At 47.4% G+C, this 26,550-nt stretch overlaps 2 protein-coding genes and 1 pseudogene across 2 annotated transcripts in view; 2 read left to right on the top strand and 1 right to left on the bottom strand.

Moving 5' to 3' along the window:
* The window catches only part of WNT5B (Wnt family member 5B), a 106,947-nt gene that overhangs the window by 41,147 nt on the left and 39,250 nt on the right, over positions 1-26,550 (bottom strand). The gene's annotated exons all lie outside the window — the stretch shown is intronic.
* On the top strand, positions 1,201-5,058 carry LOC101691399 (annotated as a pseudogene).
* Positions 4,382-9,794, top strand: FBXL14 (F-box and leucine rich repeat protein 14). The gene has a single exon (XM_004773728.3). It carries the CDS (start codon positions 5,320-5,322, stop codon positions 6,520-6,522), a length of 1,203 nt encoding a protein of 400 aa, XP_004773785.1. The 5' UTR covers positions 4,382-5,319; the 3' UTR covers positions 6,523-9,794.

Raw genomic sequence — 26,550 nt, 5'->3', positions numbered from 1 at the left:
GTGGTGGTTAGCATCTTTTCATTTGCTCGTTGTCCATTTGTATATCATCTTTGGAGAAATGCCTATTCAAGTTCTTTGCCCATTTTAAAATTAGGCTATCTGTTCCTTTGCTGCTGCTTAAATCTATCTGTTCCTTTGCTGCTGCTTAAATCTCTTATTCACAATCAGTGAATTGAGTCCTTGCCCACTATTATCTTTGATATTCTCTAACCAAGAGGTGCCCCAAGGTACTCTCTTGTTTAGTAATACTAGAAATGAAGAGAATGTTGCTGTCGGGAAATCCTGAAGTTTGAAAGCAGTTGGAAAGGTACCATTTTATAAACCTCAGCTACCCATTGCTATTGCTTGTCCAAACTCTTGGAGAAGTTTTGATATGCCCAAAGTCTTTCATAAAAATATTATGTTATTACTACTCTCATTCATTTCAGTTCAGCAACATTTACAGGGTGCCTGCTATATAATGGACATTGTGCCATGGAGACTTTAGAGTTAATATAAAACACACACCAGGAGTGCTGTGGTGGCTCAGTCAGTTAAAGGACTGACTTGATTTCAGCTCAGATCATGATCTCCGGGTCCTGGGATCAAGCTCCAAGTCAGGCTCACCACTCACAGGACGTTTGCTTCTCTCCCTCCTCCTCTGCCCCTCTTCCTGCTTGCACACACTCTCTCTTGCTCAAATAAATAAATAAATAAATAAATCTTAAAACACACACACACACACAGAAATATTTTAACTCCTTTGATATAATAAAAGACTACCAGCAAGACTCTAGGTCATTAGTTTTGGATCTCTGTTTTTTTTTGAATGAGTTTAAAAAGCTACAGATGTCTTCTGATCTTTCCTGCCAGATCTTCCCTCTCTGAATGAGGAAGTATACACACCCTTAAGTAAGCTTGATATTTGGGTTGGGCCTCTCAATTTTCCCAGGCCTCACCCAGGTGAAAAACACACCCTATTTGCAAATCTTGTCCCTTAAAAATTCTTGGTAAAGTTTTGGAGAGACTTCCTATACAAGGCTATCATTTCTGCTTCTTTACAGAAGCTCATTCAGAAAAAACTTCTTTCTGGTTGCAACTTGTTGAATAATACACAAAAATCTCAACAAGTCCTTAAAATATGTACTTGAACTGCCTGCTCCTTCTTGCCTCCCCCACTCCCAGGAGAAGCCCAGGGAACTAGAGCAAGAAGCAGGGACCATGTTCCAAGGCAAGCTTATGGCCCTCGACTACCACAACCCTGCTGGCTTCAACCACGAAGATGAACCAGAATTTAGAAACTTGATTGTTTGGCTCGAAGACCAGAAAATCAGACAGTACAAGATTGAAGGCGGAGGTAATTGAAGAAATATCCACAGTAGTGACTGGCCCAAGTTCTTTGAAAAATATCTCAGAGACGTTAACTGTCCTTTCAAGATTCAAGATGGGCAAGAAACAATTGACCGGGTTCTTGGTTTAGCTGTAGGACTTGAGTCTGGAGATAATGCTGAAACATACAAGGACTTGGGACTTGATAATACAAAAAATGCCAGTGGTGTAGAGGCATTGATCCATTTGGATGTAAATAATCCTGACTTTAAGGTTGCTGTAATGGCCTTGGGTAACCTTCTGAAGATTCCCCGTCAGGATGGCTACCTGGTAATGCTTAAGGCAATTCGCATTTTGGTTCAGGATGCAGTTGCTACAGCAAATCAAACAAAAGAGGGCTTTCCTGTTGCTTTAGACAAACATACTCTTGGTTTTGACACAGGAAATGCAGTTCTTAATGAAACTGCTCCAATTCTGTGATTGCTGCACATAGAAGAGGTTGGAGAGCTACAGACAAAACTTCGTGAAGCCACAGTAGCCGATCAGGCAATTACTGCAGATCCATAGCCAGACCACAGACTGGGGGACACTTTAGGATTTCAGCTTCTCACCCAGTTAGTAAATTGGGAACCATGTATGCTCTGACATGTGTCTGGAAATCCAGTGTCACATTTTCGAGGGAAGACTGCCAGAAAATCGTCCACATTCTACTGATTTACCATCACTGCTTTTTCTTCAATAAAATTCAGGAAGGTGAGGGAAAAAAATGGTTATCCACAGGATTTTCTACATCGGTATCCATCTTCTTCAGGTTATAAGGGTCTCTGCTCCATGACACCCTCCATGAATTTTTGTGCCCCAAATCTGAACCTAAACCAAAATCCCCAAGAAACTACTGCATGTGAAAATAATCTCTGAACTGCCTTAGGAACAATCCATACCTTCCAGGGTTGAGAAGACAGCAGGAATAATCTAGACTCATGGTCTCCTAGAGTGTTACTACTGGAAAGGTCCCTGAAGATTATCCAGTCAAACTGCCCTTGTGTCACATGAGGAAACTGAGAGCCAAAAAAGGGACACATTTTCTCAAAGCTGTACAAAGTCACCATGTAACAACACAGGCCTCCTGTGATGCCACACCTCTTTTTATCCACTGATGTTCATATCCTGAGATGCCTTTTAATGTTTACTTTCCTATTTAATCAATGTGAAAACAATCGTATTACTGAAAATCCTTGAAATGTTTGAATGTCTTAAACAAAAGCCTCTGTATTAATAAAATTCCAGAGTTCCACTCAGGAAAACGTTTTGCTAGAACTAGAATCAAGTGGCCAGCTTCTAGAGAAAGTGCTCCAGGCACCACTGAATGAGGCACCTCTCTCAGACTTGAGAACAATGGTCTGTCTAGAGGAGGAAAACCACTAAGCTCCTTTTCTTCAGGTCATGCTCCCCCTACAAACACACTCCCCCGGCCCCATGTGTGGTCTGGCACTTTGTGTTCAGTAGGATTAAGGGATTCATACTTTGACATCAGTAAAAACACCTCTACATTCTCAGAAAAACAACAACAACAAAAAGTGACTTTCATGTAGAGTTTAAGGTAAAAGTTCAGGCATCAGTGACTGAGAAAAATACAAGGTGGGAAACACTCTAGGAGAAGAGTATTAGCTCAGGTATGGCCCGAATTGTGACATCTTATTGCCACAGCACATCTGAGGCATCTAGGTGACTAACAGTACAGTCTATCATTTCAGAAAGTTTATAAAAATCTATGGGCCTCACACCATGTGTAATGTGGGTGAAGTAGGAAACTTGTAAGAATTTTTGCTTCTGCATTTCCTGATTTAGGAACAGGAGAGGTGGGTGGGTGTGTGGGTGGGTGGGGGTCTAAAATATCTTATGCTTATTAGTGAATCTGTAGATACTTGGTCTAATGTTGCTCTCTTGAGCAAAGAGAGGCGGCCAAAAGTTAATCTCACATACCAAATAGGGAACCTATTCAAAATCTTGTTTGGGTCCTCAAAGAATCAATAAAACCATTTTCCTTTTCTGATAAATACATCAGATTGTCCTGCGTCATGTTGTATGGAGCCGTGAGTTCATTAAGAGTACAGAGGGTAATTTTCTCTGATCTGAAGATTCTTGGTTTGGGTATAATTAAAAGGAAACGCTGAAATCCCATCGTCTGTGTGGGCATTTAAGACCCAGGAGCCACATTCTAAAAGAGAGCACTGCCCTGGTTCCATAAAACCCAGTTTATAAACCGACAGACATGTGCTTGCAGCCTCTTAAACCAAGTCCAATAGTCGCTGTATTTTATTTTAAAAGTATCTCTGCGTTAGTAGATACAAATATACTCTCAGTACAACTGTCTATACAATTTATAGTCCAAGAAGCTGGTGAGAAGGAAAAAGACCATAAAGCAAAGGCTTAGGGACGGCTGCTCCCTTCTAAGCGCAAAGAAAGCTGACACGATGCGAGGGCATCGTGGCGCTCCCGTCAGTCCACAGTTCAGCAACAAAGTGCGGAAGTGGAGGGAAGTTTTGATGTATAAAGTACCGCATTGATGTCTGGAAACAACTAGAAGATGCTAGAAGGGAGCAGGAATGGGTTGAGGGCTGAGGAGTGTCACTGTTAAGCTAAGGTAGTGATGAATAAAGCCGAGTTTCTCCGTAATTTGAGGCACAAGACCGGAGAGAAAGGGATCGTAGGAAGCAGCCCCGTTGGGGAGGACTGGGGGTGTGATAACAGGGACGTGTTAAGGGGCATTAGGAACAGTAAAAAAAAAAAAAAAAAAAAAGGAAGGAGAATTGGAGTGATGATTATTGAGTACTACCACTGGGAGGAGGGTCTTGCCGGGATAATAAAGGGAGAAGGGTGTAAAGGAAGGGTCAGGAATGGTAGGGGTAAACTCTGGGGAAAGACTGCTCAGACGTCAGCAACCAAGAAAAAGAGAAGGAACGGGGTTGGGGCGTGGCCCAGAAAGGGAATGGCTCAACAGCGGGCTACGGGGTGAAAAGGAGAAGGGTGGGGAAGAGCCTGGCTGACAGCTGCTCTCAGATGGCGCTTACAGGGTTAAAAATCGGGGCGCCCAGACTAGGAAGAACTCGGTTTCCAGGGTAACGGCTCCGACAGTTCCGGCAGCGCAGGCTCGTACCATTGCGCGGGCGCGCGCGGGGGGGAGCGCGGCGGGAGGGGACGCGCGAAGGAGCAGTCGGGCAGAGGGGTCCGGCCCGGACTCTACCAAACGCCCGGCCCGCCTGCTCGCCCCGGGCCCGGCGCCGAGCCGCGCTCCGGCCGCGCCGGCCGCGGCGTCCTCCGTGCCCGGGCCGGCAGCTCCCAACTGGCCGCGGACGGCGGGGGGAGAAGGAACGTGCGCCCGGTGGCCCGGATTGGCCTCCAGGTCCCCCCGCCTGGGCGGCGGAGTGCGGGCGGCCCGGGCTGGGAGGTTTGAAAAGCGGGCGAGAGACAAAGGCAGCAGGAAGCCTCCTCGGCGCCCGGAGCCCGTGCTCGCAGCCCCCGGGGCCCCCCGGCCGGCCCGCCGGCCCGGAGCGGCAGCAGCGGCGGCCGGCGGCGGCAGTAGCAGGAGGCAGAGGATGCGGCAGGGGGCGTGGGAGCGGCAGCGGAGCGGGCGGAGCGGCGCGGCCCGAGCGCGGCGTGGTTAGACCCGAGGCGGCGGAGGCGGCGGAGGCGGCGGCCCGGCCGGGCTCGGGAGTGAGTGAGAGGGCGCCTTCCCCGCCCGGGATGTGAGGACCGAGCGGAGCCCGGGGCGGGGGGAGGGAAGGGAAGGGAGGCGAAGCCGGCAGGAAGGAAGGAAGGACGGACGGACCAGGAGGAGGAGCGGCGGCGGCGGCCGGAGCCGGAAGGCGGGGAGGGGCCGTCCGTTGGGCCCGAGGCGGCGGCGGCGGCGGCGGCGGCGGCTGGGGCGAACCGCTCTTGTCGCCTCTCGGGACAGGAGCGGCGGGGCCCGCGCCTCCTCCCCACCGGCGCCGCGGAGGGGGGAGGAGGAAGATGGAGACCCACATCTCGTGCTTGTTCCCCGAGCTGCTGGCCATGATCTTCGGCTACCTGGACGTCCGGGATAAGGGGCGCGCGGCGCAGGTGTGCACGGCCTGGCGGGACGCCGCCTACCACAAGTCGGTGTGGCGGGGGGTGGAGGCCAAGCTGCACCTGCGCCGGGCCAACCCGTCGCTGTTCCCCAGCCTGCAGGCCCGGGGTATCCGCCGTGTGCAGATCCTGAGCCTCCGCCGCAGCCTCAGCTACGTGATCCAGGGCATGGCCAACATCGAGAGTCTCAACCTAAGCGGCTGCTACAACCTCACTGACAACGGGCTGGGCCACGCGTTTGTGCAGGAGATCGGCTCCCTGCGTGCCCTCAACCTGAGCCTCTGCAAGCAGATCACCGACAGCAGCCTGGGCCGCATAGCCCAGTACCTCAAGGGCTTGGAGGTGCTGGAGCTGGGGGGTTGCAGCAACATCACCAACACCGGCCTTCTGCTCATCGCCTGGGGCCTGCAGCGCCTCAAGAGCCTTAATCTCCGCAGCTGCCGCCACCTCTCGGACGTGGGCATCGGGCACCTGGCCGGCATGACGCGCAGCGCTGCCGAGGGCTGCCTGGGCCTGGAGCAGCTCACGCTGCAGGACTGCCAGAAGCTCACCGACCTTTCTCTAAAGCACATCTCCCGGGGGCTGACGGGCCTGAGGCTTCTCAACCTCAGCTTCTGCGGGGGCATCTCGGACGCGGGCCTCCTGCACCTGTCGCACATGGGCAGCCTCCGCAGCCTTAACCTGCGCTCCTGCGATAACATCAGCGACACGGGCATCATGCATCTGGCCATGGGCAGCCTGCGCCTCTCAGGGCTGGATGTGTCCTTCTGTGACAAGGTGGGGGACCAGAGCCTGGCTTACATAGCCCAGGGCTTGGACGGCCTCAAGTCCCTGTCCCTCTGCTCCTGCCACATCAGCGATGATGGCATCAACCGCATGGTGCGGCAGATGCACGGGCTGCGCACGCTCAACATCGGACAGTGTGTGCGCATCACAGACAAGGGCCTAGAGCTGATCGCGGAGCACCTGAGCCAGCTCACCGGCATAGACCTGTATGGCTGTACCCGGATCACCAAGCGCGGCCTGGAGCGCATCACGCAGCTGCCCTGCCTCAAGGTACTCAACCTGGGACTCTGGCAGATGACGGACAGTGAGAAGGTCAGGTGAGGGCGGCGGCACCTGCTCCCCCTGTCCCGCCCTGTTTATCCTCGGGTCACCACCACGCCCCCGCCCCCCTCACTCGACATGCACACTTACACAGAGATCATTGCAGCGGATGAGATGGGGGCAGGGACACGAAGCCTCAGGCTCATTTTCTCCCTCCTCCGGCACCTCGGCCCACTACACGCCCATTCCCATTGCATCTGGGGTTCCTCTGCTACCCCTATCTTCCTCCCCTCTTGTTTCCCCTGACGATGAAGGGACGGATTCAGCTACTTACCCACCCACTCCTCTCTGCAGGGGGATGGAGGACTGTTTGAGCTACTGTATCCCCACTGCTTTGCATTTGGAAACGGGGGAGGGGGTGGGGAGTGACTAGTCCTTAAGACCCTGGGGAGTTGAGGAAAATGTCTGCCTTCACTTAAGCTTTCATTTGAATACTGTGATCTGGTTTTTATTTTGAAATGTATAAAGAGCAAACCCAACTACCACGGCCTTTTCACCCTTCTTCCTTCCACTTTGTAACTAATCCCAGGCTCTTCTCATCACTTCTACAGTACTCTGCTATTCACGCTCATTTCCTCTTAATTGTCTTTCTTTTTCGTGTTTTTGTTTTTTGAAGAAATTTGAAATCACTGTCCTTTTTTTTCTGCTGAATATAGTCTATATATTATATATATATAAATTATATATATATACATATATATATATATGTCTGGCTACCTCGTTTTAGTTTACTTTTTTCTCTGAAGCCCTGGAATTCTACAAGAGAGATATTTTGAGACTGAAACATTTTTGTGCCTAGACTGGAAAGATGCCCATTGGGTTTGTACGTCTTTTTTGTTTTGGCTTCTTCCCAAACCCCATCCATCCAATGTATCCCGCTTCCACATTCTGGCTATCGTTTTTTCTCCCTGCCCATTGGGATTTTGAGGGCCCAACGGTGTTCATAAATCTTGACTTAATTTATAGCACAAATGTGTGGAAGAAATGAGAGTCAAACTTTTGTTTGTTTGTTCGTTTGAGATGCAGATTGTGTCTTGAAAATGATTATTATATATGCAAATTCTGCCCTACCCTCACCCTCTTCCAAGTTTCCCCACAAAAAGGTCACACGGTGAGGCTTCCTGTTGGAAGCGGAGGAGCAGAGTTGGCCTGCGGAGCCCCTGGGGCTCTAACGTGAAGGGGAGGAGACTGAAACTCATGTCTTATCTCTGTTAATAAAACGGGAGTTCGTGGGTTTTACAACAATCTGTTTCTAAATGGAGGAATAGATGACTTTCTTTATTTTGGTGGGGGTTGGGACTTGTGGCTTTAAAAAAAAAAATCGCTTTTGAGTAGGATGTATATTTTTGTTGGGAGTTTTTGTTCGTTTGTTTATTTTTTTAGAATCCTCCACAGCAACATGCGAGACCATGGAGTTAAAGAAACCCAGAGACCTTTATCAATTAATTGTACTGTTTGTGAATTTGTATAAATAATAACAAAGATCCTCTTAAAACGTTTATATTCTTACAGTAAAAGGTTAAACTGATATTTATATAATAAAAGAGGAAATATGAAGTATGTTTTGGAAAAAAAAAACAAAACAAAAACAAAAAACCTTGTATCTGTGAATTATTTTGAAGGCAGTGTGTGTTTGGGTACTTGCCAAAGTAGGAGGTGCTGTCTGTACTCTAGGAGGAAATAAGGTATAGAGTTCAGTGCATCCTATGTGCTGTGAGTAAGCTCATGGTTACAAATTTATTCTGTATAAGGTTTACTACTGACCTCTAAATGTTTTGTTGCTAGAAATGTGACTGGACTGGAGATTTATATAATTTTCGGCTTTAAACTGTCAACAACATGGAAATTGAAAGAAACGGAAGAAAATGGAACTTAAAAAAAAAAAAAACCAAAAAACTCGATCTGTTAAGAGTCACAATTTCCCCAGGGTGGAAATGAGATCCAGGGGTCCTGTTGAAAAATGGGTCCAGAGATGTGGAAGTGGGGAAGAAAAGACGGGTTTCTTTCCACTCTGAGTGGGTGTGGGGAGGATGTGAAGGGTGGAGGGAACTGAAGCCATTGTTCAGAAAAGTTAAAAGAGCGCTGTCCTTGCCTGCCCGCTTACTTGCTCAGTCATGCATGCTGAATCTCACAGTGTGAGTGAGGGTCCTGGTGGAGAGGAGGAAGGCAGTTCAGCCCCTCTTTTTAACATTCTCCTCCAGGCCCCGCTGCATTTAAGCACTTTCCTGGGGGATGGGGAGGTTGGCCAGGAGTTCTTGCACATTTGCATTTTAAGCACTCACAGCGCCGAAGCTCGCCACTCAGATCCACTGTGGTGAGGGCTCTTAGGCTGAATTCGGGGCGGAGAAATGAATACCAACAATTCTAGCAAAGGGTTCCCTCTGGTAGACAATAACTAAATAATCAACACCCCTGTGACCAGGCTGCGGAAGTGGCAGGGCATAAATACTCCAACAGTGGAGTAATTCACATTCCTCGTTTCACAGAGTTCTTTCTTAGCGGTTTCTGAGATTATTTTTAAACAAACAAATACAGATCCCAGCAAGGACTAATAAGAGCGGTATAAAACTTGCCTGCAAAGACATCTCTTTCCAGGAAGAGAGCTAGAACCCACGTTTCTCTCGGGGTGAGATTGTTTTGTAAAATTTCCAAGCTTTCTGCTTGAGCATATCACAAAAGCGGCATTGTTCCTTTTTGGAGAGCCATCACAATTGGGTCTAATTGAGCCTGACACTAGATCCATCTTCCTTTTCTTTGGGGAAGGTGTGGATCTCTTTCTTCCCTCTTAGGTTACAGTGCTTACTGCCTGAAAAAAAAAAAATGTGAACCCTAGTAAGAAGTCGGGACCTGGAATTAGGGTCAGCTTTCTAATTTAGCATTTGGCACTATACCGCATTAAGCTTCCACAAGCTGTGAGTTCTCGGACTGTTTTTCTTCCTCCAAAAGACTGCATGACTATGGATTCGGTCAATAAAAATTTGAGCACCTCCTAAGTCTTCGACTCTGTGCTCACATTCTTCATTTTAATACACAAAATAATCCTACCAACTACCGGGAAGGCTTTAACACTTTCCTATTTGGTTGTTTTTTGTTTTGTTTTTGTTTTTGTTTTTACTTGAAAGGCTGAGATAAGTTTGACTAAAGGTCGGTAAATTAATGTTTGAAAGTGAAGATCACGGGCCTACTGTCCTCAGCCTAAACTGGGTATACTTAAGAATATATCTGGAGTGTCTCTGGAAATGATGAATAAACCATTTACTTTCATCAGCCAAGGTTAACTGTTTATCTCTCAACCTTTGTGGATGGAAAGAAAGGAGTGTGTGTTGAGAACCTGGGGAATGCTTTGCATGGTACCTGTAAATTTCTCCTTTCAGTCCTCAAAGCAGCCTGTTGAAACAGGTATCCTGATTTCCAGATACGTAGTACTCGTCTGAAGTCCCTCAGCCACTAACGGAGGGAGACCAGGACTTACACCAGGGCCAGCTCCCAAGGCCACCTCCCTTCTGTACTCTGCGATGGTTCAGTTACTGACCCTACCTTGAGTTCAGTGAGGTGACCTCACAGAAGTGAGTGGTGGCTGTTTGATCACCATGTGGACAAGCGCAGGCCACAGGGCCATCCTTAAGGGAATTTGGGTGGATCCTATCTCCACCGTATCTACTGGAATGGAAGGAAATGTTTTTAAAGACTAAAAGCACTAAAGAAAAGGACTTGATAATATTTTGCAGGTGCTACAAAAGTTAAAAGGCACTTCAGGGCAGCTTTTAGAATAGCAGAAAAAACCTCATTCAGGTACTGGCTGCACTTCAGAAGTGAAAAACCAAAATGGGAACTTGTTATAAACTTCATCACGTAGAAGTAATAAACCTCATGGAAACCGCCTGGGTGGTGGTGGGGACAGGGTTCCATGTACATTTCTGAGGGCAGTAGCCCTTAAAGTCTGTCTGGACTTTAAAGGCAACGGTGGGGTTCCGTTTCTGCAGTCCCTTAAGAGCCACAGCAGGCCTCCAGGTAGCAATGCTGGGCGGTGCCCTGTGATCCTCGCCGCTGTGGACTCCCTCCAGCCAGATTCCCCAGTCCTAAGGGCGGGGGGCGCCCCATTCACCCCACATTTGGCAACAGGAATAGGGATGCTTGCCTAACTTACAGTGTCTTTAAATAGTTAAGAAAATTCAAATTGGGGCGCCTGGGTGGCTCAGTGGGTTAAAGACTCTGCCTTCGGCTCAGGTCATGATCTCAGGGTCCTGGGATCAAGCCTCGCATCGAGCTCTCTGCTCAGCAGGGAGCCTGCTTCCTCCTCTCTCTGTCTGCCTCTTTGCCTACTTGTGATCGCTCTCTCTGTCAAATAAATAAAATCTAAAAAAAAAAAAAAATTCAAATTGATCATACTCTTTCATGATTCATATCAGCAACAAAGACCTGAGAAAAGCAAATGTTTCTTTTTATTGGAGCTTCCTTTAAAGGTAAGGACTTTCACTGAGAAAAGGACACTTGATATGTAAATTGAAGCATGGCCTCCCCGCTAAACCCTGGTGCTTTCCTGCGGTGCTTACTAGAGAGAAGCTGGTCTTGAAATAAGCAAACCCTTTTTCACTTCTGACTTAGGAAATGTGAACTCGAGTTCTCAAAGGGGAAAAGGTAATGGTCCCCAGGACCGCCCTGTTTCCAAAGAACAAGAACCTCTTGATTAAAAGATCGCATTTGTAAAACAAAACCGAGGCTTCAAGCAGCATCTGACAACTGTCCCTTGCCATTCCCCTGCAAGGGGGTAGAAGGCCTGGCCTCTGCTCCCTGCTGCCCTGCTGGAGAGAGGGAGGCTCCAGTCAGTCCCGTGGCCATCGCCCTCTCTGTTGCCCTGCTCTTCCCTGCAGCTCACTTCACTCCCTTTTCAGGTCACTCAGGCCACTTAGTAGAGGGCAACACCTGAATGTTGTGCCCCTCGGAACCCGTGGGGAGGCAGGGGTGAGGGTTTCTGATGAACTAACACGGAGCACAGGACCAGACGCTGGAAAGCTATGTCCAGATGCAGGCCTATGCTTAGGCCGCGTCTCTCATTTTTGTTCCAACATGATGTAGAAGTTAAACTCTTTTGCAAAGTGAATGGTATCAAACAGATGAGACACGCATCACTGCCAGCTATTAATAATTGAGAACCCAGCAAAGGTAAGTGCACAGCCAGAATAAGAGCAGGTACTCTCAGGGCTTGGAGAGAAAGCGAATCCTTTCTGGACAATGAGTACATTTAAATGTTCACCAATGATCAGTTTCAGTCTTTTCCTCTTTTCCAGGGATTGCTCTGACTTTGCTGGGTGGAGTGGCCTGTACCAGCCCAGAACATTCAGTACCATGTAAAGTCAAGTCTTCCAGTTAAGGTGCGAAAGAAAGTAAGCTTGAGATCTTAACTGTGCAGCAATAGCGTGGGCTATGCTAAGCAGCCCTGCAAATAAAACAAAATAGAAGTGGAATTCCTCTGCTTGCTGTTTATTAACCCAGAAAAATGCACGTCATTTTCTTAAAAAAAACTTAAGTTTTTATTCTCTCATTCCTCTTTGACTTTAATTGTTTAAAGGACAAATGCCACATATCCTTGTAAGTTCGCTTTTATTTGGGATGGTGGAAAATAGTGTCCATTACAAAGAAGAGAAGAATGAGGTCCTTCTGCAGCCTCAAAGAAACCCCCAGTAAGACCATGTTAGGGACACGAATGCAATCTGCTGGAAGAATTGTCATAACGTAGTGTTCAATTTCTGTCTTAAAAATGTTTGTTGTCACAAATCTGGTTGATATGCACACTTAATTTTATAAATGGGGAAAGAGGCTTGACAAGGCTGCAAAGGTTTTGCCTCGGTGATGTGAGGAGCGCATATCAGAACGGGGACTGCTTCAGACTTTAAGACCACATGAGAGAGGGATAAACAGGCAGGTCGCTCTTTGATCTTTCCCTGAGACCCTGCAAATACTACTCTGACCCCTTGGCTTCAGAAAGGTGCCAAATCAGAGCCCATTTTCACTGGGAGAAAAAAAACAAGAACAACCCAACTGCTGAAAGTTACTACTACTTACACATTACGTTATGCAAACTTAGATGTGTCTTACAAGCTTTATGTATAGGGTTATTCAAGAAGCAATTGGGTAAATGGGCTATAGGGTACTGAGGTAGCCAGCTGTGTCACACCTGTCACCTGTTGTCCTCAGAGGACTCGAACCAGTTTTCCAGGCACTGCTTTGTCACAAACAGTGATGCGTGTGCTCTAAGTCTGTGCTCGAGGTTAGTCCCAAAGCTACGGATCTAGCACGTGTCCAGCGCACCACCACCGTCTGTCACCCAGTCCTTTTAAAGTAGAATCGAGCAGCAGGATCCACAGCTATTCCTCTCCATTCAAAGGTAAAAAGGCTTAACTTAACAGATGTTTTAGTTACCAATCCCTCTTGTCCAGAAAGAGTACAAGGGTTTCATTTGTAAGTATCAGGCACGCTGTTAATGTCTGTTACTCCTCAGTTTATGTAATTCACACTCCAGAAGGGGGGTGCCCAGCACGCCGCTGTCTGTTCAATAATTACTACTCCTTTCAGAGTGGATTCAAGTCCCTGGAATCGGACTGTGGGAAAATCATTCTTTGAGACCAGATTAACTTTTTAAAAAATAGCACGGGATAGTGCAGCATGGCTTGGAAAGAACTGTTCTCATCTGAAAAGAATATGAAAATATTTATAAATATCCATAATATTTCTCCTTAGGAAATCCTTACCCTAAACTGGCATTTTTATGTACACATCTGCGTAGGAATAGCTTCCTGCTACCATTTTGCTTTTTGAGAAATGGTCTCTAAATAGGGAGGAACCATAAAAACTAGTTATATGACTCCTAGAATCTTTAGTAAAACCCCTGAGGCTAAAACTGGACAGATGGATAAAACAAGGGAGGAATCGCAATAGTTAAGCTCCTCAGATTCTTAATGTTCTCAGATGGAAGATAACTAATTGGTACCCTCCATTTTTACTTCAGTGTTTAAAACCTTTGTTTCATAGTTCAAAATCTCACTGCTGTGAACCTAAAATAAAATAAAATAAAATAAAATAATAAAAGGACAGTAGGTATGTCCTAAGCAAACAATATGGAATTGACAAATAAAAGTGACAATTTCTAGCTCTTCTTCATCATTTCAGATGCACATAATTTAATGAGTTTCAGGCATCTGGAATGATGGTATGGCCAGGTTCTCTGATCCCCAAAGCTTTATCAAGCTCCCAGCTTGCTGTTGTAGGAAGCAGGGAAGGTCTCCGCATTCTCTGAGTCTGGGATAGACGGACGACTGGCTCTTCCAGCCCTCGCTGCCGTCTGTGCACTTGAGCAGATGTCCTGCCATTGTGCTCGGAGTCAACTGACGACAGTCAGAACAGCATGGTCCAAAGGAAGACAGCTGCCCTATCTTTTTCCCACACACAAGGGTCTATATTTCAGTGGAATCACAAGAGGAGCTGCAGAAATTCACTTGAGTAAGCACCACACAGGCTTTAGCAGCCAAGAGCCTCATTGCTGCTTACTTTAGAAATAAAATCAGATAGGGGCGCCTGGCTGGCTCAGTTGAAAGAGCATGCAGCTTTTGATCTCAGGGTCATGAGTTCAAGCCCCATGTTGGGTGTAGGGATTACTTAAATAAATAAAACTTTTAAAAAAGGAATAAAAATGTGTATATGCAAGTTAGGAGAGAGAAGTCAAACACTACACTTCATTGAAAGGCAGGGGTGGAAAATGAATTTTGACTCCTTCTAGATTGTTCCTTGACCTTTCCCATCCCCACAAAACCCCAAAACAGCAAACTTTCCTACTCGCATAAGACTAATCCTCCCCACTGTGATACAATGACGAATCAGGTCTAGCTGGCAGTCCAACCTTGTATTTTTCTTTTCTGCGAGCTTACTAAGATGATTTTAAGATCCACTACACGGCAGCAAAAGAAAATATAGTTAATGCAAAGGAATGGAAATTCGTTTTCCAATGGGGAAGACGGAAAGGGGAAGCATGGACTGTATTTTTCCCCAAAGTCTGCAAGCCCTGTGTTTTGTCAGCAGGTGGCACCATTGTCTGCAAATTGGAGGTTATTTCCAGTGGGGGAACCCAGACCTCCTCCCCTCACACAAATGCCCTCTGGTTACCACCCACACCACCTTCCCCTGCCCCAGAGAATTTCCCCAGGGTCTGAGAGTTGACAAAGGAGGAATCTCCTGTTGCCAAAAAGATAAAATCGAATTTTAAAGCATCAGAGAATCTATTTTAAGAAGCCCAGGTGCGCAGCACCTTGTTTTCCAAGCAAGGTAGCAGGTGTGACCTCATAAAGGTTCCCTGATTGAGCTCACAGTGGGTGCATTGCTTTTGGAGGCTGTGGGAATCAAACATCAATTTCTAATTTCTCTTAAAGACCATCTTGTATAAATCCTGTCACATTTCCATATTTGGGAAGTTTGGGAGAACAAATGGGGTAAAAGTTTGCAATCCTACATAGAGATAATTTTAACCACAATAGTAAAACTGCTGGCTTTTTTTAGTGCAAAAAAATAGAAAGCATATCATCTCTAATAAAAAATTCTAGAGAACCTTTCAGGAAAAACAAAACTTTAAGTTTTAGGAGTACCTAGTTTTATTATTTTATTATAGAATGAGAATCTTTATTGCCCAGATGAAGACATCTTCATAAAATCTAAAGGAGTCTATGAACTTGAAAATGTAGGGGCACCTGGGTGGCTCAAATGGTTAGGCATCTGCCTTGGCCTCAGGTCATGATCTCCAGGTCCTGGGATAGAGCCCCCTATCAGGCTCCCAGCTCAGTGGGGAGCCTGCTTCTCCTTCTCCCTCTGCCTGCTGTTCCCCCTGCTTGTGCTCTCTCTGTGTGTGTCTCTCTCTCTCAAATGAATAAATAAAAAATCTTGGGGAAAAAAAAAAGAAAATGTTTAAGAGCATGATAGAGAAGTAAGGTCACTCCCATATCTTTTCCTGTGGAAAAGACATTGGGAGAAAGCAAGAGAAATTAAAGGGAAAGGACTTCTAAGTCGATTTGGCCAGATTCCATAAAATGACACAATCAGGGGCAGGCTGAGGGCTGGTGAGGCGAGGCCTCGGGGCTCTTCCCTTTTGGTGCTCAATAGTCTGGCCTCAGGGAATCCACACCTGGGATCTGAAGAGCAGTTGGCGCAGGCGTGGAATAAATGTGTGGAGGAGGAAGGTGGATATCCCCGTGGCTACTTGTACCAAACTGTAGTCACTGGACGGGGCACCGCTTTATTCATTCAGTAATAGACAGGTCATTCTGGGTTAGAGAATGAGAAAAGAAGGGAAAGCCTTCTGGAACTCAGGGCGCAGCCAGGAAGCAAGCAAATCTCCGTTCCTGGGACCATTCATGAAGGTCTTATAAAAGCAGAAAATCTTCCCAGGCAGCTTTAGGGACATTGTAGCTCCAATATGCCACTGTCAGTGACCACACCAGGTCCAGATTCAGGGACAGCACCCCCGGTAAGGAAAAGGGGTCCAGTGGCAAGAAGAGACAGCCCGGATCACTCCACACGGAGCTGAGGAGGAGAAAACACAGGGTGGACCCAGGAGCCAGAAACAATTGAGGCAGGTGACGTTACGAGGGAAAGCATAAGCTATTTAAGGACCAGCAGCTCCTACAGATGGTTGGTAGAAGAATGACTGGCCATCTCCGAGACCAGCTCTCGTGAGCCTGCACACATCTCCAAGAAGACAAGTGCCCTTTCTTTGGTTGTTGGGAGCCTGACTTGACATGAAACTTCCAACTCACAGGCCACCAGATTGGCCTCAGGTGAACTGCGACAGAGGACGAGTTGGAAGGTGACTGCACCGGGCACCTGACCCTGTTCTGCTCAGACAGGTCGCTGTTCGCTGCCCTGCCCCTGACAGCCATTCTCATCTCCCGGTGCATGCTCCCACTATATGTACTCTCCCATTGTATGTATGATCCTGCTGTGTGTTCCGCTATGTGCATGCTCCCACTGTATGCTCCCATGCTGTGTACGCTCCAGCTGTATGCTCCCGTCATACTGTGTATGCTCCTGCCTGCTTCTGCTGTATGTATGCTCCCACTGTACGCTCTCCCTAGATGTATGCTCCTGCTCTATGCGCCTGCTGTATGCTCCCACTAATGTATGCTCCCGCTGTATGTATGCTCTTGCTGTATGCTCCCGCTGTATGCTCCTGCTATATGTATGTTCCTGCTGTATGCTCCCTCTGCATGCTCCTGCTGTATACTCCCGCTATATGTACACTCCCGCTATATGCATGCTCCAGCGGTATGCTCCCCCTGCATGCTCCTGCTATATACTCCCGCTATATGTATGCTCCCGCTATATGTATGTTACCACTGTAGTTATGCTCCTGCTGTATGCTCTCTCTATATGAATGCTCCTGCTGTATGCTCCTGCTGTATTTATGCTCCCGCTGTAGGTATACTCCTGCTATATGCATGCTCCCACTGTATGCTCCCACTGCATGCTCCTGCTATATGTATGCTCCCACTGTATGCTCCGGGCAGGCAGGATGAACAGCATGTTCCATTCACCATCCTGGTTGCACAGGGAAAAGAAGCCAGGAAAACAGTGCAGCCAGGAAGACAGAGAAAGCATCCAGGGCCGCTGGGGGTGACATCCTTCACACAGGCCCTTGAGGTAGCAGTTGGCTCCACTGCCCACCAGCTCCACTCCACTCAGGCTTCTGGACTTCATTTTGGCAAAGAAGGTGTAGCCCACAGCTCTAGAGATCCCCAGAAGATGCCTTTAGAGAACCCTGAAACCTGCCCATAGTGGGCTCCCAGGGCAGAGCTTGCCGGCCCACACAGCCTGGCCACTCCCCTACTCACAGGGCAGCCATGGCTGCTGCTTTCCTAACATCTCATTAGTCTCGGCCCCACAAAAGTAAAGGTGTCCACACAGACATCCAGGCTAATCCAGAACAGCCACGACCCAGTTCTTCGAGCTCTGACAGAGCAGAGGTACACAGAGCATGGTGATGGGGGGGGGGGTGACATGGATGTACATGGCCTCAAATGAAGCATGGCTCCGGGCCTCTGACACACCATCCGGCAGGTGTCCTGCATTCTCTTGCAATCCTCCTGGATTTGGGGGATTTGGGGTGCCTTGCACTTGATGCCCCATAGGGGCAGCGCCCCCCTCCCCAACCATGAACCATTCCCAAGCCCTGGAGCTCCCACTCCTGTGCCCATTCCTGCCTCTGCACCTGCCAGGAACTTGCAGAGAAACCACAGCACTGTGTGCAGGGCTGCAAACACCTTCCCACCCTTCCACCAGTTGCCCAAAACAAGCCTGCTAATGCTAATCTACCCCCTCGCTTGCAGCTCAACAGCTTTTCTTCTTAAGCCCCTGATAATGGTTTTACTAAAATCCCCTTTTGATGGAAAAAAATCCCAGCTGGACATTTCAGGCCTCAGCACAATGTACAAGGCTGCAGGTCCCTTTCCCTACCTCACAAAGGCCTCTAATCAAGTGGAAAATGTGCTGGAGGCCAGAGGTTTGGGTCTGCAATTATTTTTTAAGGGATTACTAGAGAAGAATAGGGGGCAGCAAGGATTCCCCCCTCCCCGGCTTTGTTTTCCATTTGGTCCTGCTTTTAGACATATGGAACCAGTAGCTGCGTCCAATTCCCTAGGCACGAGAGCCTCACGTCTCCCTTCCCTGGTGGAAGGGTGTCATCTCTGAGCGCCATCACTTCAAAAAGATTTAGAGAGTTTGGAAGCAATATGCAGGTCCTATTTTGACCCCATTTAAGCCCTTCTTTATAAAGCCACCATCGAACAGGATCTCGTGTGCGAGGAGAGCACTCATTCATTAACCTCTAACCCCCATTCTGTATGCAGAGGGGAGAGTTCACACCGTGTCCATACACTGCTAAGACTGGGAGCATTCACTAGGGCTTCCCAGGCTTTGGAGGGCAAGAGGTCATGTTCCCAATCTTGCGAGATATCCTTCTTATTTATATACATTGACCCTTCCCCTCAGCACAGAGCCCTAATGCAAACCGTGGATAAAAATATAAAAAACCCTAGCCATTCTGAGTAGCCTATTTGAAAATGTGCACTCTGGAAGGAGGTTTGTCTTCTCTGCATATTGTCATCTATCCATAAATGCTCACTTATAATTGATAAATAGACGTTTCAGTTTGGCCCTAAATTCTCCTCATTCTGTTTCAGCACAGAGGGACTGCTCATCCTTCTCAACCGAGCTGGTTAGTGATGTATGCAAATACCCAGTAAAAAGGAAATGATTACGAATTCCTAAACTCATTCTGGGATGATCAAGGATTAGGCTGTTCAGCTCTGAAAGCTAGAAGTCAGCACATATGGCAAAATAAATGCCAGGCCGAGTAACAATTTTCAGGTCCCCTTCAAAGTCCCTAAAACACCTTTGGTCAAATCCAAACAAACCCCCGAAAACCCAACTCTGGTCTGTTTTGGTCAGTATAAATGCCTTGTCGATTTATTTTGCCTTACTGATTTTTCAGTTTTCCCGCAGAAAAACCCTAAAGCAGTGAGAACCAGATGGATAAAAGCACAAGTATTACACTGAATACATTACACTTACTGCTTCCTACTAACACCATCGTCATATTCTGCGTTGGCCGTCACACTTCTTTTCGTGGACGTTGCAGGAGGAGGGGGCCATACAGTTTCCCTAATGACAGTAAGTAAGGGTGGCCCCTCTGGGGTCCTTTCCCCAAATAATGACAGACAGGCTTGCTGAATCACTTCTGTTGGATATCAAAATGTTGTGACAGCTTTCTCTGGCAGTAAATAATCTTCAGCCTACTTTAGATGAAGATGAACTTGTTTAGCAAAGTGAAGTGATACATTCAAGGGCACTGGCAGGGACAGTGGACTAGCTCTAAAGATCTAAAGGGGACCTGGCTCCTTAAATAAGGAGCAAACCATGAGCTAAGTGCACCTGACAGGGAGAGTTGTTCCAAATCTTCCTCTCCCAGATACACTTGCTGAATCATTACCCAGAATGCCTGTTTGCTTCTTTCCTTGGCTTACAGCATTATTTTATTTTGTTTTATTTTTATTTATTTATTTGAGAGAGGGAGGGGGGAGTGACAGAGAGAATCTTAAGCAGGCTCTATGCCCTGCGCAGAGCCTGACGTGGGGCTCGATCCTACGATCCTGAGATCATGACCTGAGCTGAAATCAAGAGCCAGATGTTTAACCGACTGAGCCACCCAGGCGCCCCAATGTTAGTTTAATAGTCATCATTATTCTTATACTTCTCCATTCTTTTAATGTCCTGTATCCAACAAAGTATCAGTCGTTTTAGAAGTTGTTCTTCCTATCAAAACCAGTTTGGGTAATAGTAAAATAGCAATTTGAAAACAACAGTTCGATACAACAATAATGACAATGTATCTCAGATTTTTCAGGGTGGCTGAAGATTTTAGTCCATTGGGATGTGAACATCTTTCACACTCTCATTCGGTCAGAAAGGTGTACAACCTAAGACCAACTTTCTTAATTTTCCACCCAAAATACAAGATTAGAGTTAAGAAGTACCAAGTATGGGCTTTCAAATTAAGGAAAAGAAAATTTTGTTGAAGGCCTAAAGAGAGAAGGAAATGACATCTTGAGGTTGAAATGTTATCAGTCCAGAGTTCATGTCTAGCTGGCATTCCTAAAATCGCTGGGATGTGCCCTTGAATCCATGGAGAAGAAAGGCCATATTCCCCTGATGGTTCCAGGCAGGGTAACCTACAGGGAGGAAGGGAGGCTTCCTTCTCTTCAGTGTCTTCCCTCGCTTCTTCTCTCACGTTCCTAGGTTGACACCTGACTCCTGCTCAGCTACCTGTGTTTTATTGCTTCATATTTCTGAAATTCTCCCTCTTTGCTCATTTTCCATTATTATGGGCACACTTACCATCTGGCTCAGCCAGCTCCCTACAATCTCGACTCAGCCACCACGTCCCAGCCTGGGATGGCTGCGCTCCTGACTCTGGCTTCCCCTGCCTGCCCTGCTCGCCTGCTCTGGCACCCCCACCGGAACTCTGGTGGAACTCTGTGGAACTCCCCAGAATCATCCAGACTCGTAGAGACAATCTCTGCACCGCAGTTTTAAGTACTATTTTTTACTAAAGCATGTCTCCTAGTTAAGGCTGTTCTTTAAAGGGATACATCAATCCTTATCACAGAAAATCCTTATTTAAAAAAGTCATCCGGAATAGACACATTCGGACAAGTCTCCCTTCAGTCCCTCGTCGGATGCTGTTTCCCTCCCTTGAGATGTCCCCGGGGACAGAGTGGGCCACATCCTTCTGGATCCAACTCTGGCTTTCAGAGTTGCCAACCCCAGCAAGGTGACAAATGCCCCAAATTTGGATCTGATAGAGAATCTTATCCTTGATTTGTGTAAGACCTTGAACTTAACCTTTTGCCAGCATACCTTAAGCCCGCAAAGGGTCTACAGTAATCAGGCAATATTAAGAATATCTCTTCCCTGGTCTCCTGCTTAAGAATCTCTTAAAAAGTTTCTCTCTGGGAACTATTACGAGTTTATCTACATAGTGCTGACAGACAAGTGGCAGGACTGATAAGGCTGGTGCGTGGCTTTATCAGTTACAGAGCTAAAACGTCTTTAAGAGCCTATAAAAATGCTAACAAATATTCCTTCTGACCAACCCATGTAACAGTCGATCACAATCACGAGATCCTCCTGGTTTATGGGGATTAATTGCTAACTAATCGTTAAAATGCTAGAATTTATGAATGACTTCTCAAAAAATACAAATTAGTGTGGATTCAAGGCTATCTTTCACTTAGTAAATATTTATCTGGCAGCTACTACTGGCCAGCATCCCGCACCCAGGCCTCAGGATACAGAGTCACGTCTTACACCCGCTTGTACGGAGGTCTGCTTTCCTGAGTGGGAGAGGAAGAAGTGTAGTTTCACTGGGAACTGCTCCCAACCCACAGCCTGATTTATCTGGGCCGCAGCCTGTAATCTGGATATGCCCATGGGAGTGTGCCTCATGTGTGTTTTAGGAAAGAGAAAAAGAAAAAAAAATAGAAAGGAAGAAAGAAAGTTGGGGGTTGCTGCTCTAAGAGTTCTCAGTGCAGGAAGAACCAGGCAGTGGCAGATAAGGAGGCTGAACTGAGGTTTGTGGACAGACGACACCGAATTCTTTCCAGCCTCCCCAGAGAGTGACTGCCTGGTCCCCGTCCCCGCTGGAACCGCTCTCCTCCCGGTCTCTGCCCCAACCTCCTGGAAGCGGCCCTCCATGTCAGTTTCAACTTGATTTCCCTGGGACAAAAATACTGAGTGAGGGGCTACAGGAGCCCCAGTGGCCTCCACTGGCCCCCTCTCCCCCCTAGTCTCTGGGACTGCCCCCTGACCTTCCGCTCAGGTCAGCTAAGCCTGCCTGGCCTTTATTAGCACAAGCTAAAAAGTCTCCAAGGGAGGCCCAGACAAACCAGGTCCTTGATTTAAATGACTATTTGAATTATTCTCTGCTTCATCTCCAGTAATTTTGTTTTATTAGAAAAAGGGTTTGTGAGAAGAAAGGAAATATTTAAGGTTTCCTCCTGCTGTTCAGAGCTAGTTAAATGTAAACAGAAAAAACCTGTTGGGCTGTGTGGAGGCTTTGCATGCAGTCTGTCATGTGCACCTCAGTGTGGACACAAACACACGCCCGCGGGCTCTGCAAGCAAGGGGACATTCCCTTGAGCTGCCCTCTTAGGATGGGACCTTCTCTCCAGGAAATGCCGTGAAGGGAGGAAGTCCAGAGTTCCTGCCCAACCTGTAGACCACTTTATTTATTTACTTATAATTTTTTTTAAAATTTCATTTATTTATTTGACACAGAGAGAGCGAGTGCACAAACACAAGGAGGGGGAACAACAGGCAGAGGGAGAGGGAGAAGCAGATGCTTAACTGACTGAGCCACCCAGGTGCCCTTATTTATTTATCCATTTATTTATTTATTATTTTAATATTTATTTATTTATTTGAGAGAGAGTGAGAGCATGAGCGGGGAGAGGGACAGAGGGAGAGGGCAAGAGAATCCTAAGCAGAGTCCCCACTGAGGGCAGAGCCCATCCCAGGGCCTAATCCCACAACCCCGAGATTATGATCTAAGCCAAAATCAAGAGACGGACACTCAACCGACTGAGCCACTCAGGCACCCCTCTTATTATTTTTATTTTAAAAAGTTTATTTTGGGGAGGGCAGGTGCCTGGGTGGCTCAGTCAGTTAAGCAGCTCCTGTCGGCTTGGGTCATGATCCCAGGGTCCTGCCTCAGGCTCCCTGCTTGGCAGGGAGTCTGCTTCTCCCTCTACCTCTCCCTCCTTCTTGTGGTCTCTTTCTCTCAAATAAATAAAGAAACAATCTTTTTAAAAAGTTTCTTTTTTTTTTTTAAGAGAATCTCCATGCCCGATGTGGGGCTTGAACTCACAACCAGAGATCAAGAGTCACATGCTCTACTGGCTGAACCAGGCACCCCCCAAACATGCATACCATTCTGTAATAATTCCCCCAGGTGGAAGCACAGACAGTTCCCCAAAGACACCGCCATGGAAATGGTCACCCTGTCTGTGCTTTTCCTCCAATGAGCTCGTGAAAACTTTCCTCGTGTGTTCCTGCTGACCAGCCACCAGGTGCCTCCGCATGCTCCCACGACTGTCAGCTCCAGATGCGGACACAGAGCAGGGACAGCAGCCAAAAGCAACTCCAGGAGCAAGGATCACACTGTGCCAGGCGGTGGGGGTGGTGTGCGTGCATGTGCATGTGTGCGTATGTGCGCGCGCACGCATGTGTGTGTGTGTGTGTGAGCTTCAGAGGGAGGCTTTTTGACAGTGTAGAGGCTGTGAGTGCAGTACTCACACTGACCAGTGAAGAGGAGGGCTTTTTTCCTGGGGCTCCCGCATGGCAGTATTAGTGTTTATCCAAAGCACCATAACCCCAGCCATGCAGAAAGGTCTGCGCTTATGGCTGGAGGATTCCAGGCCAGAGATCAGTAGGTAGGAAGGTAGATAGGTAGACAAAAAATATTTTCTTTCTGTTCAACTCATAATCAGCATCTCCTGAGAAACTGAAGTACTTTTATCTCAAAGCGGAATAACAAAACCCCAGTGAGCAAAGGATAAAGCTGTGTGTGGGGGGGGTCTTTATTTTTACTTTAATAGAAGTTTCTTCTCCCTTGGGGTTTTGCTTATCTGTCCATATACGTCCACAGAAAATATTATTCTTAGAGCCCAGAGTCTGTTCATGTTTGTTTGAACAGATTTTTAAGGGCAAATAAAGACCAGGAGAGGTACTTTTGACACTGTTGTGCTTAGAGGACGTGTTCAGATCTTTCCCATCTAGCTCAGAAGCAATTTGTTAGTCGTTACCAGCCAAAAAGTACTTTTGAAACACACTATTCAGTTCATCAAAGATGACTGCTGAAGAAGGCCCCTGGCTTTTCCAACAAATTCCTACCAAAACCTTTCCAACAGGCATAGTCATGCTCACGTTAGGACTAAAATGGTCACCAGGACCCCAGGGGCTGTGATCAGATCATGTCTGAATTAAGGTAGGACCCTACTGGCCATGTCCCTAGAATTCCCTGCCCACATCATACCACAAAAACATCCATGTGGCAGGACTGCAAAGCTTCCTGTGGCTTATTACCACGGACCCTCTCGGATGGGACCTCTGAGGTTCCGAGGTTCTGAGTTTTGGGTGCCTCTGAAGAAGGTTCTTTTCTTTTTCTTTCTTTTAAAGATTTTATTTTGAGACTGAGAGAGAGAGAGAGAGAGAGCAAGCACAGGAGTGGAGGGGGAGGGGCGGAAGGAGGGGAGAAGCAGATTCCCTGCCGAGCAAGGAATCCCACACAGGGCTCCATCCCAAGACCCTGAGATCATGCCCTGAGCTGACAGCAGACACCTAACCGACTGAGCCACCCAGGTGCCCCACAGAAGAAGGTTCTGAAGACTCCTTGGGCTGACTAGCTGGAGTGGCCCTCATTAGCTCCCAGAGGACTCGCTGTGCCTGCCTCCTGAGGCCCTCTTTGGCCACCAGCCTTAATTTGTTCCTGCTTCTCATTCACACCACTGTTTCTTCAGGTGTGGTCTCAGGATGACCTGTGGAAGAATCACCTGGGTGCTTGCCCAAATTGCAGGTTTTGGTGGGGGGGGGGGGTTTGCAAACTCTCTACTCTATCCCAGAGATTTCAACCTAAAGCTGTAATCTGGCCATAGTGTTACCCTGCTTAGAAACTTCCACTAGCTTCCTGTTGCTTAAAGAGTCAAGTCCCAACTCCTCACTATAGAACCACAAGCCTGCAGTGTCTCCAGTGACTCCTTGAGATCCATCTCCTGCCAGGCTTCCTCCTTCCAAGTCCCAGCCTCTTCTGCTGGTCACATGCAACCTTTTCACTTCTTTGTGCCCTTACCTATTTTGTACCCCCAGGCCTACACTGTGCTTCCCTCCCACCTGGATTGGAGAACTCTTCCTCACCCTTCAAGGCCCGTCTCAAATGAACTCTGTAGAGCCTTCCATTACTTCCTCCTGTGTGTCCCCACACCACGTTGTACAAGGCTCCGGTCTTAGCGCGTCTGGCTCTGTCCGGCCTCACTCCCTCTCCCTAGAAGGATCTCCAAGTGGTGGGTGGTCGGGGTTAGGGTGGTTGGGATTTAATTGACAGGGACGAAAGTATGTGTTGAACTTCTATTAGCTGCCTGCCTCTGTAATGGGCTGAGAACACAGCAACGAACCAAGCTTGGCGCCAGTCTCACACACTTACAGCCTCGTGTGGAAAAGAAACAATTAGTAAGTAATTACAATAATGGGGGATGAATGTTTTGATAGGAAAAGTACCTAGTCGCTTTTTTGGGTGAGGGACCCAAATCAAAAGGACCTGGCCTGGCCTAGGAGTCAGAGACTGTCTCCCAGACAAAGCCAGGACTTACCTTTGCTATCCTAGCAAAGTTGCAAACACATTTTCTTAAGTGTCATTTGAATGTAGATGATCCTGAAATAGTCCAGACCTCTGGACCCACAGGCCTGACTATGAGACATTTCTACTCAGCAGACATCTCAACCCGGCACTTCTAAAACCAAACATCTTGAGGCACCTGGGTGTCTCAGTGGGTTAAAGCCTCTGCCTTCGACGCAGGTCATGATCCCAGGGTCCTGGGATCGAGTCCCACAGCGGGCTCTCTGCTCAGCAGGAAGTCTGCTTCCTCTTCTCTCTCTCTGCCTGCTTGTGATCTCTCTCTGTCAAATAAATAAATAAAATCTTTGAAAAAAAAATAAAACCAAACATCTTCTTTCCAAACCTATTTGACCTGCCCAACTAATCTATAGCCTCTATAAAAGGCACCCCCTGGTCAGCCACACAATAAGCCTGGGTTATTATGTATGATTCCTCACCCTCTCTTACTAAACCCTGTGCCCAATCAGAGCCATCCCAGCCTGTCAGCCCTACTTTCTAGATCCCACATTTTTGTCCCTCTACCCCCCACCTCCGCCCTCAATCTTTCTCAGTTTTAACTTTCACCCAGTTTCCAACAGTGATTTTTCTAATGCACAAATCTGATTCTGTCCCTTCCTCCCTCAGTCACAATTCTCCAATGACCCTTGCCTACAGGTTAAAATCCAAACTCTGTCACACACCCTCCATGACCCTTGGTGATCTGGCCCCCACCTTTCCTCTCCACTGTCTCCTGTCCCCAAGCTATATATGCCAGCATCCTTGTATCCCTGAGGTAGTGGCTCTTCTAAGCTCTTTGCACTGCAGCCCTCCTCTGGGAAGGGGGCAGGACCCCTGGATTTGGTGGTCCAGTGCAGGAGACTTTTTAAAAAAATATTTTATTTATTTGGCGGGGAGAGAGAGAGAGAGAGAACAAGTACAAGTAAGGGGGAGCACAGAGGGAGAGAGAGAGAAACAGGTACGCTGGGAGCCTGACAGGGGGCTCGATCCCAGGACCCTGGGACCATGACCTGAGCCAAAGGCAGACGCTTAACCAACTGAGCCAC

This window comes from Mustela putorius, unplaced genomic scaffold (genome assembly GCF_011764305.1).
Source record: "Mustela putorius furo isolate JIRA1106 unplaced genomic scaffold, ASM1176430v1.1 tig00003988_pilon_pilon_pilon, whole genome shotgun sequence".
Classification (NCBI taxonomy): domain Eukaryota; kingdom Metazoa; phylum Chordata; class Mammalia; order Carnivora; family Mustelidae; genus Mustela; species Mustela putorius.
The sequence above is the reverse complement of the archived record's forward strand: the minus strand, read 5'-3'. Positions and strand labels throughout refer to the sequence as shown.